Here is a 20,153-nt window from a genome sequence, read left to right on the forward strand (position 1 = left end):
CTACACCTGTTGGTTAAGGGCTGGTCAGTCAGCATTTCACTGTGAGGTCTACACCTGTTGGTTAAGGGCTGGTCAGTCAGCATTTCACTGTGAGGTCTACACCTGTTGGTTAAGGGCTGGTCAGTCAGCATTTCACTGTGAGATCTACACGTGTTGGTTAAGGGCTGGTCAGTCAGCATTACACTGTGAGGTCAGTCAGTATTACACTGTGAGGTCAGTCAGCATTACACTGTGAGGTCTACAACACCTGTTGTGTTCGGCGCATGTGACTAATACAATTTGATTTGATTGACTCCGTTCCATTAATTCCATTTCAGCCATTACAATGAGCCCGTCCTCCTATAGCTCCTCCCACCAGCCTCCTCTATTGGCTACATTTAAATGGGGGAAGCCCTGAATGGGGCTGCCCATGCTAATACAACCTTTTGGGCCGCTAGAGGCTTCTATCATTCTCTATGATAAAGAGCAACTACAACATTTTGGGCCGCTAGAGGCTTTTATCATTCTCTATGATAAAGAGCAGCTACAATCTTTTGGGCCGCTAGAGACTTCTATCATTCTCTATGGTAAAGAGCAACTACAACCTTTTGCAGTCAAAACATCATGACTTTCGATCACATGATTTTTGTAAAGTTCATGCAGTGAACGGCTGTGTTCGAGAGGATCAAAAAACGCAATGTATCATGGGTATCATTGGGACTGACTGATCTACAAATAACGAGTCATCATTTATGATTCAAGGTGATTTGTAGATCAGTCAGTCGGCAGTCGTGTTGGTGCTCTCGAACACGGCCATGATGTAGGCACAAGTCAGGTCCATTTCTATCCCCCCTAACGCAACATACGAAAGACTTGACCATCTGACAAAAGTGATCTGCTCGAACGCGCCCATTACCCACCAAACTCTCAGCTGCGCCACTGAAGCGTCCAGTGTTGTGTCGGGCTTGGACCAGTCCACCTTGTAGACTGCTTGTTAAAACTACACAGAACACCTCACACACATTTCTCTCTCGCCTCACCTCCAATACTTCACTGTAATATGTATTGTCTTGTTTACAGACGAGGCGAGGCTACGGGAGGATCTATTGGCTTTTTCTCCGGTTCTCGTCCACCCCCGCCAAACGGCACAATGGAATATGACTGGCAGCATATGAAGCGGGTGGACGGTCGCGGTGTGATCATATCTTCCAAAACAGCAGCTGGTTGCGACAGAGCAGATTTGACAACATACCGATATACGGGACCGAACTTTACCGAACAGGATGGAGTGGCAACCAATGGAGATCAACCCGGAGGTAGAGAATCATCATCATCATAATAAATGTGGTTTTAATACGTATATCATAAGACTGAGACTTAAATTACGCAGCTGCTCGGTTCTAACGGTCTCTCACTGTCTAAATAATGTCTCTTTTCTCTTTGTCTGTCTGTGTTTCAGATGCTGAACAAGGTGTGTATTTAATATCGCTGAGTCATAACCGATATGATGACAGTTGTGTATATGACGTTACAACCAGACAACAGGACATTATAACCAACAGGTGGGTTATTATGGACCTGGCTCGGTCTGGAGTTAGAAATACTAGTTAGGATCAGATTATCATCTGAACGTCAGCGCGACAGAGGTACACGAGATGAACCTGCCGTTAGAATCGAGCCTCTCCCTAGTAGACTACCGTCCATCTCCCCGGTGTAGCATCTCTGCCACGCTGCGCCTGGTGCCCCACCCGGTGTCTAGGATACAGGGTGTGGTCTGATGGAAGGATGGAGAGGGAGAGAGCGACTAAAGATCAACTTGTCTCTGGCTCTGATTTGAAGTTCATCGCTATTCATTTGGGACAGACTGCCGTGCGGTAATAATGTTCTGATAAAGACGTTAGATCAGCGGAGATATGCGTAACGTTAGTGATTATAATATTATTGATGTGAGGCCTGTTCCGCCGAGTCATCATGGACATTTTAGTGTCCATTACTGTGTAGAGTTTCAATTCGGGCTCACCAAACCATCTCCGAGTTCTACCCTCTCTACCTGACGGACATTTAACTGCTCTATAAATCACATTTTATTGGTCACATACTCATTTTAGCAGTTATTGCGGGTGTAGCGAAATGCTTGTGTTCCTAGCTCCAACAGTGCCGTAATATCTAACAATTCACCCAGCTAAAAGTAAAATAATGGCATGAATAAATATAACAATATTAGGATGAGCAATGTCGGGTGGCATCGACTAAAATACAGTAGAATAGAATATGAAATAAGCAAAGCATTATGTAAACATTATTAAAGTGACCAGTGATTCCATTAATATAGGACAGCAGCCTCTAAGGTGCAGGGTTGACTAACAGGGTGGTAGCTGCTACTGATGGCTATTTAAGTCTGATGGCCTTGATAGAAGCTGTTTTTCAGTCTCTCGGTCCCAGCTTTGATGCAGCTGTACTGACCTCACCTTCTGGATGATACCAGGGTGAACAGGCCATGGCTCGGGTGATTGTTGTCCTTGATGATCTTTTTGGCCTTCCTGTGACATCGGGTGGTGTAGGTGTCCTGGAGGGCAGGTAGTTTGCCCCCGGTGATGCGTTGGGCACCACCCTCTGGAGAGCCCTGCAGTTTCCGTACCAGGTGGTGATAGCCCGACAGGATGCTCTCAATTGTGCATCTGTAAAATTGAGGGTTTTAGGGGGCCAACCCAAATTTCTTCATCCTTCTTCACCACAGTGTCTGTGAGGGTGAACCATTTCAGATTGTCAGTGACGTGTACGCAGAGGAACTTGATAGTTTAGGCTTACGTTCTACTGTATATATACACAGAGTATAGTGTTGTCATTGACTGGGTGAGTTCCAGATACACTGTCTAGATGGTCTGGTTGTTCTAGTCTAGCCTGTTGGTGTTGAGCTGTGTTCTGGTTGTTCTAATCTAGCCTGTTGGTGTTGAGCTGTGTTCTGGTTGTTCTAGTCTAGCCTGTTGGTGTTGAGCTGTGTTCTGGTTGTTCTAGTCTAGCCTGTTGGTGTTGAGCTGTGTTCTAGATGGTCTCTAGAGACTGATAGGAAACCTTCCTGTTAATGTTCTGTTTGACTGTGTGTTGCAGGTGCTCAGTGGACTGGGGGTGTGTGGTAGCTGGGGCTTCGTGGATGTGTTGGGGCTGGAGGATGAGGGAGTGTCTTCAGTACCTTCTCCCAGCTGCGCCCTCATGCTGCTCTTCCCCCTGACACAACAGGTAACCAATGATCTAGCAGCATCTTTATTACGTTGGAAATATGTAGCGCGGTGATGTGGAGCAAACTCTGTTCTGGGAACCCCAAGGTGATGCACATTAGTTTTTTTTGCTCTAGTAGCTTGATTTGATTATTTGAATCTCTTGTGTAGTTCTAGGGCAAAACCCAGAATGTGCAACCCCTGGGTTCCCAGGACACTAAACCTCAGCCCTGGGTTCCCAGGACACTAAACCTCAGCCCTGGGTTCCCAGGACACTAAACCTCAGCCCTGGGTTCCCAGGACACTAAACTTCAGCCCTGGGGTCCCAGGACTGTTTGAGAGACTCTGATGTAGCATGATGATGATGATGATGATGATGATAACGGCGTGTGTTTCAGCACGAGTCATTCCGGCAGCAGCAGGCTGGGAAGGTGTCGGGAGGTACTGACCTCTACTTCCTGAAACAGACTGTGGTCAACTCCTGTGGCACCGTGGCTCTGCTGCACGCAGTCGCCAACAACCCCACCCACATAGAGTATGGTGAGTAGAAACTGGTCCTTCATGGAGCCAAGATGGAGGGGGGATGTTCGTAATAGTAGGCTGATTGGGTATGTGAAAATAGAATGTTTATAGTATGTGATATTTAGAACATGTAGTGATGTCATAGACAGGATGCTTTACAGCTAATATAATTCACTTCCTCTTGAGGAAGAGACTGGTCTTTATCTAGTAGAATTCACTTCCTCTATTGAGGAAGAGACTGGTCTTCATCTAGTAGAATTCACTGAACTCTATTGAGGAAGAGACTGGTCTTTATCTAGTAGAATTCACTTCCTCTATTGAGGAAGAGACTAGTCTTTTCATAATCAGATCCGAGGACTGACTATCAACCAACACAATTGCTGATTAGATGAAGCCTTCTCAGTGTGGATGAGGGTAGGATGTTGATGTGTTGCTTACTGAATATATTTATACTAAACACTACATTCTAAATATTATGTAGTTTTACAAAGTAGTAGGGAAAGACAGATTTCAGACAGGACCAGTGTGTAGTTTTAGTTAGTAGTAGGGAAGACAGACCAGTGTGTAGTTTTAGTTAGTAGGGAAGCCAGATTCAGACAGGACCAGTGTGTAGTTTTAGTTAGTAGTAGGGAAGCCAGATTCAGACAGGACCAGGGTGTAGTTTTAGTTAGTAGGGAAGCCAGATTCAGACAGGACCAGTGTGTAGTTAGTAGTAGGGAAGCCAGATTCAGACAGGACCAGTGTGTAGTTAGTAGTAGGGAAGCCAGATTCAGACAGGACCAGTGTGTAGTTAGTAGTAGGGAAGCCAGATTCAGACAGGACCAGTGTGTAGTTAGTAGTAGGGACGCCAGATTCAGACAGGACCAGTGTGTAGTTAGTAGTAGGGAAGCCAGATTCAGACAGGACCAGTGTGTAGTTAGTAGTAGGGAAGCCAGATTCAGACAGGACCAGTGTGTAGTTTTAGTTAGTAGTAGGGAAGCCAGATTCAGACAGGACCAGTGTGTAGTTAGTAGTAGGGAAGCCAGATTCAGACAGGACCAGTGTGTAGTTAGTAGTAGGGAAGCCAGATTCAGACAGGACCAGTGTGTAGTTAGTAGTAGGGAAGCCAGATTCAGACAGGACCAGTGTGTAGTTTTAGTTAGTAGTAGTGAAGCCAGATTCAGACAGGACCAGGGTGTTGTTTTAGTTAGTAGTAGGGAAGCCAGATTCAGACAGGACCAGGGTGTAGTTTTAGTTAGTAGTAGGGAAGCCAGATTCAGACACGACCAGTGTGTAACAGCTCTGTCTCTGTGCCAGATGGTGACTCTGCTCTGAAGAAGTTTCTAGATGAGACGGCTAACATGACCCCCGCCCAGCGAGCCACACACCTGGAGAACAACCAGGTAACCCACACATTCACAGTGATCGAGACACGCACAGTAATACACACAGACACACACACACACACACACACACACCTAGAGAACAACCAGGTAACCCACACATTCACAGTGATCGAGACACGCACAGTAATACACACAGACACACACACACACACCTGGAGAACAACCAGGTAACCCACACATTCACAGTGATCGAGACACACACAGTAATACACACACCTGGAGAACAACCAGGTAACCCACACATTCACAGTGATCGAGACACACACAGTAATACACACACCTGGAGAACAACCAGGTAACACACATTCACAGTGATACACACACACACCCACACCTTGGCTATGTCCCAATTACCACTCCTTCCTCCCAAAGTGTGTACTTGTTTTAAGGTGGGAACTCCCTCTAGCCAAAGCTTCCTCCACTAATCCTAGATCTGTAGTGAACGAGTCCATACTTCAGGAGAAGGTAGATATTATTGGGGGACACCTCACGTCTGGCCTCGTGGTGAACCAGGCTTCCTTAACTGGAAACCTGGGAAGATCCATGTCAGAAATCCACGAGAGGGGTTGGAAGCCGGTGTAAATCAAGTCACGCCTCACAACACATCAAACCAATCAAATACCTTGCTTGGGAGGAGCTCCGATGGTGTTCACCAGGGTAGTGCCGTAGGAGTTACCGTGACGACTAACATGTCAACAGAACAGGCACTGACTAAACATTTAGACTGTTCACAGCTACCGTGATGACTAACATGTCATCGTGCACAGACTTTTTCACAGCATTTCTGTTATTTCAAGATGAGCTGCAGCAAGAAGGAGAAATGGTTTACAATGCAACATGTTTTGGTGTTTCTGGAGTGATGTTTGTCTGAAGGCTAACATGAGGGACAGGAAGTAGCTAGACACATGAGGGACAGGAAGTAGCTAGACACATGAGGGACAGGAAGTAGCTAGACTGATGTTCGCTGAGCAGGTGTCCACATCCTGTTGGGCCTGTAGTATAGGTAGACCTGTAGTGTAGGTAGACCCTACACATATAACCCATGGTGGGCCTGTAGTGTAGGTAGACCCTACACATATAACCCATGGTGGGCCTGTAGTGTAGGTAGACCCTACACATATAACCCATGGTGGGCCTGTAGTGTAGGTAGACCCTACACATATAACCCATGGTGGGCCTGTAGTGTAGGTAGACCCTACACATGTAACCCATGGTGGGCCTGTAGTGTAGGTAGACCTACACATATAACCCATGGTGGGCCTGTAGTGTAGGTAGACCTACACATATAACCCATGGTGGACCTGTAATGTAGGTAGGCCCTGCACATATAACCCATGGTGGGCCTGTAGTGTAGGTAGGCCTGTAGTATAGGTAGACCCTACACATATAACCCACGGTGAGCATGTAGTGTAGGTGGGCCTGTATTGTAGGTAGACCCTACACGTATAACCCATGGTGGGCCTGTAGTGTAGGTAGGCCTGTAATGTAGGTAGACCTACACATATAACCCAGGGCATATAGGATGTACCCTTAGTCTCTTGGGACATTCATTGGGACCTCTCTCCATCTGCAAACAGGCTTTCAAAGCTTTCCATATCAGAGGACAGAACATCACAAACAGGCTGAATATGATGTTTATTATCTCTGTCAGTTTTCCCCTCAATGGAAAGATTCCCCAGTTCCAGTCCATAATGTCCTCCGTCAATATGTCTTCTCCCGTAGCCCGTCTTCTCCCATAGCCCGTCTTCTCCCGTAGCCCGTCCTCTAGTTTTCTAAAACTCTCCTTTTCGTCCTCCAGGGTTCAGTCCCAGTCCCAGACTTGTTTTTGTTTAATTATTTTCCAAACTGTAATTTAACCACACGGAGTAAACTGAAGTTGAACCCTAACCAGGTGCACTATGCAGAAATCGCTCCGACGTCTCCTGGTTGCTAAAATTCTAATTGTTTGCCTAATTTCAGTTTATGTGCAAAAACGAGCAAGTATTGTGTAGAGAATCACCTTCTAAACTGCTGTGAAACGTCTTTTCAACCCAAAGTATTTTATTTCCAGCTGTTTGACGCTGGCGTACAAAACCCAAAGTAAAACTGGGGGAAACAACTTAAGAACGGGAAGCATAGAAATCACACGCATAGAACAGATGTACCGCTTCTTAGACTGGCTTTCAATGACAATGGCAGATATGTAACTCATTTCTATGTGAATTTGGTCCGGTTGCCCAAAATGTTACATATTACAACTTTAACTAAAACTTCAGTTTAAAAACTTCTACAGGATCAGTGGGCCCCCCGTGGGACGGTTAAGGTAACGTAGGCTAATGCGCCTAGCACGCGGTTGTAAGTAACAAGAATTTCCCAGGACATGGACATACCTGATATTGGCAGAAAGCTTAAATTCTTGTTAACTGCACTGTCCAATGTACAGTAGATATTACAGTGAAATAATACCATGCTATTGTTTGGAGAGAACACAGTTATGAACTTATATGTATCATTAAACCAATTAGGCACATTTGGGCACTCTTGATGATGTAACATTTTTAACAGAAATGCAATGGTTCATTGGATCAGTCTAAAATGTTGCACATCCACTGCTGCCCTCTTGTGGCCAAAATCTAAATTGCGCCTGGGCTGATATAATGCATTATGGCCTTTCTCTTGCTTTCAAAGATGATGGTACAAAAAAACATGTTTTTCTATGTATTATCTTTTACCAGATCTAATGTGTTCTTCTCCTACATTCATTTCACATTTCCACAAATGTCAGGGTTTCCTTTCAAATGGTATCAATAATATACATATTCTTGCTTCAGGGCCTGAGCTACAGGCAGTTAGATTTGGGTCATTTTGGGCAGAAATTGAAAAGGGGGCGGATCCTTAAGAGGTTTTTAAGCATCAACGTTTTACGGCATCTGACCGCTAAGACGCGGAACTTCATGGCGATATGAGAACTTCTAGTCATGGTGTAATTCTGTTGCTGAAGTTACGCCACGGGTTGGCGGTTTGTTTGGAGGTTGGCCCACAGGGTTTTTGAATCTTGCCGCTGGACAAACCAAACCAAACCATTTCTGCAAGTTGAGCTCACATCAGACATGAAGCTGCAGTTCTCATCTCGGCCACTAGAGGACAGCAGAGCTGCTGGGTTCTGAGATGCATGGCTTCACAGATCAATATGGTGTTGTAATGTATGTACATGCGTTATATGGGTTAATATGTGTAGATGTTTAATATGTAGATATGTTTTTAGTATTGGTGTAGATATATTTATGAATATGCTTTAATGTTCACTGAGTGTACAAAACATTAAGAACAGCTCTTTCCATTACAGATTGATCAAGTGAAAGCTATGATCCCTTATTGATGTCACTTGTTAAATCCACTTCAGTCAGTCTCGATGAAAGGGAGGGGACTGGTTAAAGAAGGATTTTTAAGCCTTGAGACATGGATTGTGTATGTGTACCATTGAGGGTGACTGTTGAAGTGCCTTTGAACGGGGAATGGCAGTAGGTGCCGGGGCAGCGGTTTGTGTCAAGAACTGCAGCACTGCTGTGTTTCACGACAGTTTCATGTGTATCAATGGTTTTTAACCGAAAGGTTGCTGGATCGAATCCCTGAGTTGACAAGGTAAAAATCTGTTGTTCTGCCCCTGAACAAGGCAGTTAACCCACTGTTCCCCTGAACAAGGCAGTTAACCCACTGTTCCCCAGTAGGCTGTCATTGTAAATAAGAATTTGTTCTTAACAGACCTGTCTAGTTAAATATGAAAAAACTGTGGGACCTTATCGGCAGGTGTGGGCCTTTCCTACTCCTGCTTAATTAATTGAATTTACCACAGATGGACTCAAAGTTGTAGAAACATTTTAAGGATGATCAATGGAAACCATATACACCTGAGCTCCACTTCTAGTCTGATAGCAAAGGGTCTGAATACTGGTGTAAATAAGCTTTTTGCTTTGTCAATATCGGCCATAGTGTGTAAATTAATGACGGGGGGAAAAACCAATTTAATCCGTTTTAGAATGTAACAAAGTGTGGAAAAAGTCTAGGGGTCTGAATTCTTTCCGCATGCACTATGTTTAATGTAATGTTTAATGTAAATACCTGTATGTCTTCATATTTGTGTAAATGTGTATATATTGTTGTCTCTTGCAGGCCATCAGAGAGGCTCATGATGAAGTGGCAGCACAAGGCCAGTGCAGGGTGAGAACACAATGCAACATAAGGACCTCCTCAGATGTTACTTATGTATAATTTCATATTTTATACTCTCCCTCCCTCTCTTTCTAACCCTCTTTCTCTCCAACCCTCTCTTTCAGGTGGAGGCAGATAATGTGAACTTCCATTTTATCACCTTTGTCAATGTGAAAGGACAGCTTTATGAGCTGGGTGAGTGTGGCTGAGTCCCAGTGTCCTGCCCCTTCTCCCCGGTGTTTCCGCCCCTTCTCCCCGGTGTTTCCGCCCCTTCTCCCCGGTGTTTCCGCCCCTTCTCCCCGGTGTTTCCGCCCCTTCTCCCCGGTGTTTCCGCCCCTTCTCCCCGGTGTTTCCGCCCCTTCTCCCCGGTGTTTCCGCCCCTTCTCCCCGGTGTTTCCGCCCCTTCTCCCCGGTGTTTCCGCCCCTTCTCCCCGGTGTTTCCGCCCCTTCTCCCCGGTGTTTCCGCCCCTTCTCCCCGGTGTTTCCGCCCCTTCTCCCCGGTGTTTCCGCCCCTTCTCCCCGGTGTTTCCGCCCCTTCTCCCCGGTGTTTCCGCCCCTTCTCCCCGGTGTTTCCGCCCCTTCTCCCCGGTGTTTCCGCCCCTTCTCCCCGGTGTTTCCGTTCCCCTTCTCCCCGGTGTTTCCGCCCCTTCTCCCCGGTGTTTCCGCCCCTTCTCCCCGGTGTTTCCGCCCCTTCTCCCCGGTGTTTCCGCCCCTTCTCCCCGGTGTTTCCGCCCCGTCTCCCCAGGTGTGTATTTACACTCTCTCTCTGTGATTCTGTTGTGTAGATGGTAGGATGGAGGGACCGGTGAACCATGGAACCACCAAGGATGACTCCTTCATCAAGGTACGTTCCTCTTCCCATTCATCTAATCCCAGTAGATGTGTCAAACCTTCCATTCATCTAATCCCAGTAGATGTGTCAAACCTTCCATTCATCTAATCCCAGTGGACATGTGAACCTTCGGTTCATCTAATCCCAGTGGACATGTGAACCTTCGGTTCATCTAATCCCAGCCGACGTGTCAAACTATGTAAAGGCAGATTTTATTCCCTACGAAGAATCACCCTACAGAGCAGCACGGTGTTTTTCCTCACAAAAGTAGCGGCTCCCCGACGGCCGGGACACTCCGCGTCGTCCCTTCCCGACAGCTGGGACGCTCCGCGTCGTCCCTTCCCGACGGCCGGGACGCTCCGCGTCGTCCCTCCCCGACAGCCGGGACGCTCCGCGTCGTCCCTCCCCGACAGCCGGGACGCGCCGCGTCGTCCCTCCCCGACAGCTGGGACACTCCGCGTCGTCCCTCCCCGACAGCCGGGACGCTCCGCGTCGTCCCTCCCGTGGGGACAGGGAGGAGGCAGCAACGCTTGATTGGTTCCTTGATCTGATCTATAAACTAGGCATGACAGTGGCCTATTTTTGTATTGATAAGCAAATGGGTATAATCTCAACAAATGTTCAAACAATAAAAACCAAACAATGGAACCTTATAGACTCCTCCCAGAAATGTGTTTTGGGTTAAATGGGTTAAACAGCTGCAATGTGCTTTTCTCTGCGACCAAAACATGACTTCCTATTGCTAGCTGATGTGGGAGTGCATACCTCCTATTGCTAGCTGATGTGGGAGTGCATACCTCCTATTGCTAGCTGATGTGGGAGTGCATACCTCCTATTGCTAGCTGATGTGGGAGTGCATACCTTGTATTGCTAGCTGATGTGGGAGTGCATACCTTGTATTGCTAGCTGATGTGGGAGTGCATACCTTCTATTGCTAGCTGATGTGGGAGTGCATACCTCCTATTGCTAGCTGATGTGGGAGTGCATACCTCCTATTGCTAGCTGATGTGGGAGTGCATACCTTGTATTGCTAGCTGATGTGGGAGTGCATACCTTGTATTGCTAGCTGATGTGGGAGTGCATACCTTCTATTGCTAGCTGATGTGGGAGTGCATACCTTCTATTGCTAGCTGATGTGGGAGTGCATACCTCCTATTGCTAGCTGATGTGGGAGTGCATACCTCCTATTGCTAGCTGATGTGGGAGTGCATACCTCCTATTGCTAGCTGATGTGGGAGTGCATACCTCCTATTGCTAGCTGTTGTGGGAGTGCATACCTCCTATTGCTAGCTGATGTGGGAGTGCATACCTCCTATTGCTAGCTGATGTGGGAGTGCATACCTCCTATTGCTAGCTGTTGTGGGAGTGCATACCTTCTATTGCTAGCTGATGTGGGAGTGCATACCTTCTATTGCTAGCTGATGTGGGAGTGCATACGTTCAAGCTGTATGTTTGAACTGGGATAATGTTGTAGTTTACACGGGCAAGTATTAGAATATTTGCCAGGGCATATTTTAATTATTAATCTGACAATTTCACATAGATCTGGGAAGCTAAAAGGCTAGCTAGCTTGCTGTGTTTAGCCATACTGGAGATGTGAGAAGCTAAAGGGCTAGCTAGCTTGCTGTGTTTAGCCATACTGGAGATGTGAGAAGCTAAAGGGCTAGCTAGCAGGCCTGTAGCGCTATGCAGGTGAAGCTTGTAGAAAGAGTCAGGAATATGTAGTGTTGAGAGGATGTGTTCATTAGGATAACGTCTCCCGTCATAATATAATGTTGATGCCTGGCCGACATCTAAACAACGTCGAATGGAGTATATAGACATTCTCATCTGTCAGATGTCTTGCCATTGAGCTCACTGCGTCGTCCCAGTGTATCCTGTTTAACCAGAGGGTTGTGCTAGCTGGGCTGTTCGTCTAGCGTTTCGCCACACCCACAATAACATCTGCTAAATATTTTATTAATTTAGCAGAGGCTCCAGAGCCACGGTTAGTGCTTAATCTCTCTCCTCTCTCTCTCCCCAGGATGCAGCCAGGGTGTGTCGGGGTTTTGTGGAGAGAGCAGAGGGAGAGGTCCGCTTCTCTGCTGTGGCCCTCTGTCATACCTAGAGACCCTGGAGAGGGACACACACACACACACACACACACACACACACACACACACACAGGTGAACCATGGTGTATACACACACCCGGTATGTACTGGAAACATAGTTTGCACTCTCCCCACACACACACACACCACAGCACACATGCGTAGATGTTAGTTTGCACAAGCCTGGTGTCACGTTGATGTCACTACTGCTGTACTTTCTGTCTGCTGTACTGTCTTATTTATTTTTTCAAGTCAGATCACCACTGAGAAAGTAGTGCACTTACATGGGGGAGTAGGGAGGTGTTTGATCTGCAGCCTGTGAGATGTTCCTGTTTTCCTGCCGTCTGACTCCTCAGCTCTGTTTCTAACCGCTGTTACGTCAGACTACGATGTTAGGATGACGTTGTTACTGTGTTAGGATGACACTGCAACAATGTTGGCTGTGCTTTGCCTTTCTGCATCTTCCTGTGCTGCTGACTGCCAATAAACAACCAAACTACACACTTCTCCACTCCTCTGTGATGTAAAGTCATTCACTTCTGTAATTACTATACTTGAGTAGCTTTTCAGAGTAAAATGTTGAAGTACCTTCTACTTTAGGAGGGTATTTCAGTTCTCTTTCCATCCTGATAATTTCAAACGTTCGATTTTACTTAAAGTAGTATCCTTTAATATTTTAGTATTTGACTTCTTTCACTTCACTACATTCCTAAAAAAATGCGTACATTTTCCCTGACAGACTAAAGTCATTACATGTTGAATGCCTAGCAGGACAGACTAAAGTCATTACATGTTGAATGCCTAGCAGGACAGACAGTGTCCAATTCCCTTTCTTGTCAAGAGAACATCCCTGGTCATCCCTACTGCCTCTGATCTGGAGGACTCACTAAACAGAGAACATCCCTGGTCATCCCTACTGCCTCTGATCTGGAGGACTCACTAAACAGAGAACACCCCTGGTCATCCCTACTGCCTCTGATCTGGAGGACTGGGGGGGGGGGCAGTTATCCCCTAGTGGGGGGGGGGGCGTTATCCCCTAGTGGGGGGGGCGAGTTTCCCCAAACACTCATCGATCATATTACTACTTACATCAAATTCTTGACATTTTTCTCTCAAAACAGGTGGATTGTTTATCGTAAAGCTTTTGTACTTCTATATTCCACTGGGGTTATAAATGTTGAATATATCTACAACTTCTTCAAAATGTCAAATGTGATCAATTTACCACAACTGTTTTGTTGAAATATCTCCAAGTTGTGATAAATAATTTGACATCTTGTGGTGTTAACGTGAATTTAGGAGGGAGATTTACCTCCGGGGGGGCAGTTACTCCTAGAACCCTACTATGTTTTGACCCTTTAGAACATTATTTCTAAACACATCTAAATGGAATTAAAAAGACATTTGGACTCTAAAAAAACTTCCATGGACATTATTAAATATGTAAATCATGTTAAGTAGCCTAATAATGAACCCATGTATTGATGTGAAAACAGATTTGTACTTATATGAATTAATCTGTTTGTAAAAATCAATAAAAAAAAAACATGTTGAAAAAAAATGTCATTAAATAACAGAAGTCCAAAGTTATCGCTGTGGTCGTCGGACGGAATTTGTCTAGATCAGAGCTGGGAGCGCGTCGCCGTGGTTACAGACGCGGTGCGGCAGCGCGTCGCCGTGGTTAGACACCGTGCGGCAGCGCGTTGCCGTGGTTACAGATGCGGTGAATCAACGCGACCTTTCTACTTCTCTGGCGCTCGGTGGCAGCAGCGTCACGTTGTCTCGCCAGCTGACCGGAATTATAACGCCACCGTTTGTAAAATACACACACCGCCGGAACCCCCCCTCCAACATTCTTCTATCCTCCCCGTCCTGCGGGCACCAGGACCGGCTGCTTGGCGTCTGTCTCGCGCCTGGCCGGTTGGAGGTTATTTTTAGTGTCAGGTTGGTTCGTGTTGCAGTGTGGGGAGTCACGATAGATCATTTTCCTCTACAGCCCAACCGGGAGACGCTCACGCCGAGTTACGGAGAATCCTGGTAGAATAACGGATATAACAGATACGGGCCCTCCGTGAGCCTTAACCGGTGGAATAACAAGCCCAGCTGTCCGGTAGGAATTAAGGGACGACATTGCCGAGCTTTTCTTAACGGAGAAAGGATATTTAAACCCCACGAACGCACCATAGCCTACTGAAGCCGTTATCAGAGATGGCCAGCACCGGGACTGAGCGCGAGGAACCTCACGTTCCCCTGGACAAACTGAGACATCCCGAGCATGCATTCAGAGAGGCGCAGAAGTGGATCGAGGTGAGATGTCTGTGTATATAAACAGGGGTTATTACCGGGGTTATAAATGTTATATTACAGTAGGGGGTTCTGGAGACCGGGGTTATAAATGTTATATTACAGTAGGGGGTTCTAGAGACCGGGGTTATAAATGTTATATTACAGTAGGGGGTTATAAATGTTATATTACAGTAGGGGGTTATAAATGTTATATTACAGTAGGGGGTTATAAATGTTATATTACAGTAGGGGGTTCTAGAGACCGGGGTTATAAATGTTATATTACAGTAGGGGGTTATAAATGTTATATTACAGTAGGGGGTTATAAATATTATATTACAGTAGGGGGTTATAAATGTTATATTACAGTAGGGGGTTATAAATATTATATTACAGTAGGGGTTATAAATGTTATATTACAGTAGGGGGTTATAAATGTTATATATTACAGTAGGGGGTTCTAGAGACCGGGGTTATAAATGTTATATTACAGTAGGGGGTTCTAGAGACCGGGGTTATAAATGTTATATTACAGTAGGGGGTTATAAATGTTATATTAAAGTAGGGGGTTCTAGAGACCGGGGTTATAAATGTTATATTACAGTAGGGGGTTCTAGAGACCGTGGTTATAAATGTTATATTACAGTAGGGGGTTATAAATGTTATATTACAGTAGGGGGTTATAAATGTTATATTACAGTAGGGGGTTATAAATGTTATATTACAGTAGGGGGTTATAAATGTTATATTACAGTAGGGGGTTATAAATGTTATATTACAGTAGGGGGTTATAAATGTTATATTACAGTAGGGGGTTATAAATGTTATATTACAGTAGGCGTTATACATGTTATATTACAGTAGGGGGTTATAAATGTTATATTACAGTAGGGGGTTCTAGAGACCGGGGTTATAAATGTTATATTACAGTAGGGGGTTATAAATGTTATATTACAGTAGGGGGTTCTAGAGACCGGGGTTATAAATCTTATATTACAGTAGGGGGTTCTAGACACCGGGGTTAAAAATGTTATATTGCTGTAGGAGGTTCTTGACTTTAGACCTGGGACTGAGGGGATAGCCTATAAATGTTATATTACAGTAGGGGATTATAAATGTTATATTACAGTAGGGGGTTATAAATGTTATATTACAGTAGGGGGTTATAAATGTTATATTACAGTAGGGGGTTATAAATGTTATATTACAGTAGGGGGTTATAAATGTTATATTACAGTAGGGGGTTATAAATGTTATATTACAGTAGGGGGTTATAAATGTTATATTATAGTAGGGAGTTCTAGAGACCGGGGTTATAAATGTTATATTACAGTAGGGGGTTATAAATGGTATATTATAGTAGGGAGTTCTAGAGACCGGGGTTATAAATGTTATATTACAGTAGGGGGTTATAAATGTTATATTACAGTAGGGGGTTATAAATGTTATATTATAGTAGGGGGTTCTAGAGACCGGGGTTATACATGTTATATTACAGTAGGTGGTTCTAGAGACCAGGGTTATAAATGTTATATTACAGTAGGGGGTTCTAGAGACCGGGGTTATAAATGTTATATTGCTGTAGGAGGTTCTTGACTTTAGACCTGGGACTGAGGGGATAGCCTATAAATGTTATATTGCTGTAGGGGGTTCTGGACTGGAGACCTGGGACTGAGGGGATAGCCTATAAATGTTATATTGCTGTAGGGGGTTCTGGACTGGAGACCTGGGACTGAGGGGATAGCCTATAAATGTTATATTGCTGTAGGGGGTTCTGGACTGGAGACCTGGGACTGAGGGGATAGCCTATAAATGTTATATTGCTATAGGGGGTTCTGGACTGGAGACCTGGGACTGAGGGGATAGCCTATAAATGTTATATTGCTGTAGGGGGTTCTGGACTGGAGACCTGGGACTGAGGGGATAGCCTATAAATGTTATATTGCTGTAGGGGGTTCTGGACTGGAGACATGGGACTGAGGGGATAGCCTATAAATGTTATATTGCTGTAGGGGGTTCTGGACTGGAGACCTGGGACTGAGGGGATAGCCTATAAATGTTATATTGCTGTAGGGGGTTCTGGACTGGAGACCTGGGACTGAGGGGATAGCCTATAAATGTTATATTGCTGTAGGGGGTTCTGGACTGGAGACCTGGGACTGAGGGGATAGCCTATAAATGTTATATTGCTGTAGGGGGTTCTGGACTGGAGACCTGGGACTGAGGGGATAGCCTATAAATGTACTGCCCTGTCACCTGTTGTCTCGCAGGGTGTCCGGTTACAACTTGACTAGAAGGCTCAATGTGGGACATTACTGCTGCGTGATTAAGTGTGTGTCTGTTTGAGTGAAACTAAGAGAATATTATCTAGTAAGGGATGGAACTTACTAGAATAGTATCTCTCCATTCCTCTCGGTGGCCATGTTTGGTTTGTCTGAAGACACCTGGAGAGAGAAACCCGTTCCCCCTGAGCGCATGCACCAGAACCCCGCCTCCCGCAGGCGAGAGCCAGGAGATTCCGGATGGTAGCCATGGCAGTGAAAATGTGGACTAGTATTCACGCACATGGCTCTCTCTGTGATGTTTACAATCAATCATGTCGTTTCAGTGACTTCTGTGTGTGTCGGGGGGGAGGGTCTTGTTATTATGAGTAGATCTACATGGTAACCTGTTTTCCACCATCTGATTGGTGGACAGCGACTGAGTGAAATCTGATTGGTGGACAGCGACTGAGTGAAATCTGATTGGTGGACAGCGACTGAGTGAAGTCAGCTAGTTCAACACGTCCTGTCTCAACCAGAGATCATGAGGATGATGATGGTATCTTTGGTATCTTGTCAATCACCACCTTCACACACACACACACACCTCAGCCAAATACATTTAAACTCCGTTTTTTCCAATTCCTGACATTTAGTCAAAGTAAAAATTCTCTTTCTTAGGTCAGTTAGGATCACCGCTTTATTTAAAGAATGTGAAATGTCAGAATAATAGTAGAGAGAATTATTTATTTCAGCTTTTATTTCTTTCATCACATTCCCAGTGGGTCAGAAGTTTACATACACTCAATTAGTTTTTGGTAGCATTGCCTTTAAAATTTTTAACTTGGGTCAAACATTTCGGGTAGCCTTCCATAAGCTTCCCACAATAAGTTGGGTGAATTTTGGCCCATTCCTCCTGATAGAGCTGGTGTAACTGAGTCAGGTTTGGAGGCCTCCTTGCTCGCACACGCTTTTTCAGTTCTGCCCACACATTTTCTATGGGATTGAGGTCAGGGCTTTGTGATGGCCACTCAAATACCTTGACTTTGTTGTCTTTAAGCCATTTTGCCACAACTTTGGAAGTATGCTTGGGGTCATTGTCCATTTGGGCCTTCGAAATTAGGCTCAAGGTTCTAAACGATATCATAACCGCCATCGATAAGAGACATTACTGTGCAGCCGTATTCATCGACCTGGCTAAGGCTTTCGACTCTGTCAATCACAACATTCTTATTGGCAGACTCGACAGCCTTGGTTTCTCAAATGATTGCCTCGCCTGGTTTACCAACTACTTCTCTGATAGAGTTCAGTGTGTCAAATCGGAGGGCCTGTTGTCTGGACCTCTGACAGTCTCTATGGGTGTGCCACAGGGTTCAATTCTCAGTCCGACTCTCTTTTCTATATACATCAATGATGTTGCTCTTGCTGCTGGTGATTCTCTGATCCACCTCTACGCAGACGACACCATTCTGTTTACTTCTGGCCCCTCCTTGGACACTGTGTTAACTAACCTCCAGACAAGCTTCAATGCCATACAACTCTCCTTCTGTGGCCTCCAACTGCTCTTAAACGCAAGTAAAACTAAATGCATGCTTTTCAATCGATCCCTGCCTGCACCTGCTCGCCCGTCCAGCATCACTACTCTGGATGGCTCTGACTTAGAATACGTGGACAACTACAAATACCTGGGTGTCTGGTTAGACTGTAAACTCTCCTTCCAGACTCACATTAAGCATCTCCAATCCAAAATTAAATCTAGAATCGGCTTCCTATTTCGCAACAAAGCATCCTTCACTCATGCTGCCAAACATACCCTCGTAAAACTGACTACCCTACCGATCCTCGACTTCGGTGATGTCATCTATAAAATAGCCTCCAACACTCTACTCAGCAAACTGGATGCAGTCTATTACAGTGCCATCCGTTTTGTCACCAAAGTCCCATATACTACTCACCACTGCGACCTGTACGCTCTCGTTGGTTGGTCCTCGCTTCATACTCGTCGTCAAACCCACTGGCTACAGGTTATCTACAAGTCTCTGCTAGGTAAAGCCCCGCCTTATCTCAGCTCACTGGTCACCATAGCAGCACCCACTCGTAGCACGCGCTCCAGCAGGTATATCTCACTGGTCACCCCCAAAGCCAATTCCTCCTTTGGTCGTCTTTCCTTCCAGTTCTCTGCTGCCCATGACTGGAACGAATTGCAAAAATCTCTGAAGCTGGAGACTCACATCTCCCTCACTAGCTTTAAGCACCAGCTGTCAGAGCATTTTACAGATCACTGCACCTGTACTTAGCCTATCTGTAAACAGCCCATCTATCTACCTACCTCATCCCCATACTGGTATTTATTTATTTATTTAGCTCCTTTTAACCCCAGTATCTCTACCTGCACATTCATCTTCTGCTGATCTACCATTCCAGTGTTTAATTGCTATATTGTAATTACTTCGCCACCATGGCCTATTTATTTCCTTATCTTACCTCATTTGCACTCACTGTACATAGACTTTTTGTTTTCTTCTGTTCTACTGTATTATTGACTGTATGTTTGTTTGTTCCATGTGTAACTCTGTGTTGTTGTATGTGTCGAATTGCTACGCTTTATCTTGGCCAGGTCACAGTTGCAAATGAGAACTTGTTCTCAACTAGCCTACCTGGTTAAATAAAGGTGAAATAAAAAAAACTTTTTTTTTTAAAAATGCGACCAAGCTTTAACTTCCTGACTGATGTCTTAAAATGTTGCTACATAATTTTCCTACCTCATGATGCCATCTATTTTGTGAAGTGCACCAGTCCCTCTTGCAGCAAAGAACCTCCACAACATGATGCTGCTACCCCCACAACATGATGCTGGCACCCCCGTGTTTCACGGTTGGGATGGTGTTCTTCTGCTTGCAAGCCTCCCCCTATTTCCTCCAAACATAACAATGGTCATTATGGCCAAACAGTTCTATTTTTGTTTCATCAGACCAGAGGACATTTCTCAAAAAGTTGCAAACCGTAGTCTGGCTTTTTTATGGCGGTTTTGGAGCAGTGGCTTCTTCCTTGCTGAGCGGCCTTTCAGGTTATATCGATATAGGACTTGTTTTACTGTGGATATAGATACTTTTGTACCTGTTACCTCCAGCATCTTCACAAGGTCCTTTGCTGTTGTTCTGGGATTGATTTGCACTTTTCGCACCAAAGTACATTAATCCCTAGGAGACAGAATGCGTCTCCTTCCTGAGCGGTATGACGGCTGCGTGGTCCCATGGTGTTTATACTTGTGTACTATTGTTTGTACAGATGAACGTGGTACCTTCAGGCATTTGGAAATTGCTCCCAACGATGAACCAGACTTGTCGAGGTCTACAATTTATTTTCTGAGGTCTTGGTTGATTTCTTTTGAT

The 20,153-nt window shown here is 45.2% G+C and overlaps 2 protein-coding genes across 2 annotated transcripts in view; both read left to right on the forward strand.

Annotated features, from left to right (window-relative positions):
• The first annotated feature begins 1,177 nt into the window (after positions 1–1,177).
• On the forward strand, positions 1,178–12,720 carry LOC139374075 (ubiquitin carboxyl-terminal hydrolase isozyme L1-like). The gene is made up of 9 exons (XM_071115058.1): positions 1,178–1,295; positions 1,439–1,450; positions 3,088–3,216; positions 3,593–3,734; positions 5,013–5,098; positions 9,251–9,298; positions 9,415–9,484; positions 10,075–10,133; positions 12,145–12,720. Exons 1-9 carry the CDS (start codon positions 1,263–1,265, stop codon positions 12,226–12,228), a joined length of 663 nt encoding a protein of 220 aa, XP_070971159.1. The 5' UTR covers positions 1,178–1,262; the 3' UTR covers positions 12,229–12,720.
• A 1,464-nt stretch (positions 12,721–14,184) lies between these two features.
• The window catches only part of LOC139375500 (LIM and calponin homology domains-containing protein 1-like), a 78,421-nt gene continuing 72,452 nt past the window's right edge, over positions 14,185–20,153 (forward strand). The window contains 1 exon segment of the mRNA XM_071117331.1: positions 14,185–14,521. Within this exon segment, the coding sequence (XP_070973432.1) occupies positions 14,423–14,521 (99 nt within the window). The 5' untranslated portion in view covers positions 14,185–14,422.

Source organism: Oncorhynchus clarkii, chromosome 19, assembly GCF_045791955.1.
Source record: "Oncorhynchus clarkii lewisi isolate Uvic-CL-2024 chromosome 19, UVic_Ocla_1.0, whole genome shotgun sequence".
Lineage (NCBI taxonomy): Eukaryota > Metazoa > Chordata > Actinopteri > Salmoniformes > Salmonidae > Oncorhynchus > Oncorhynchus clarkii.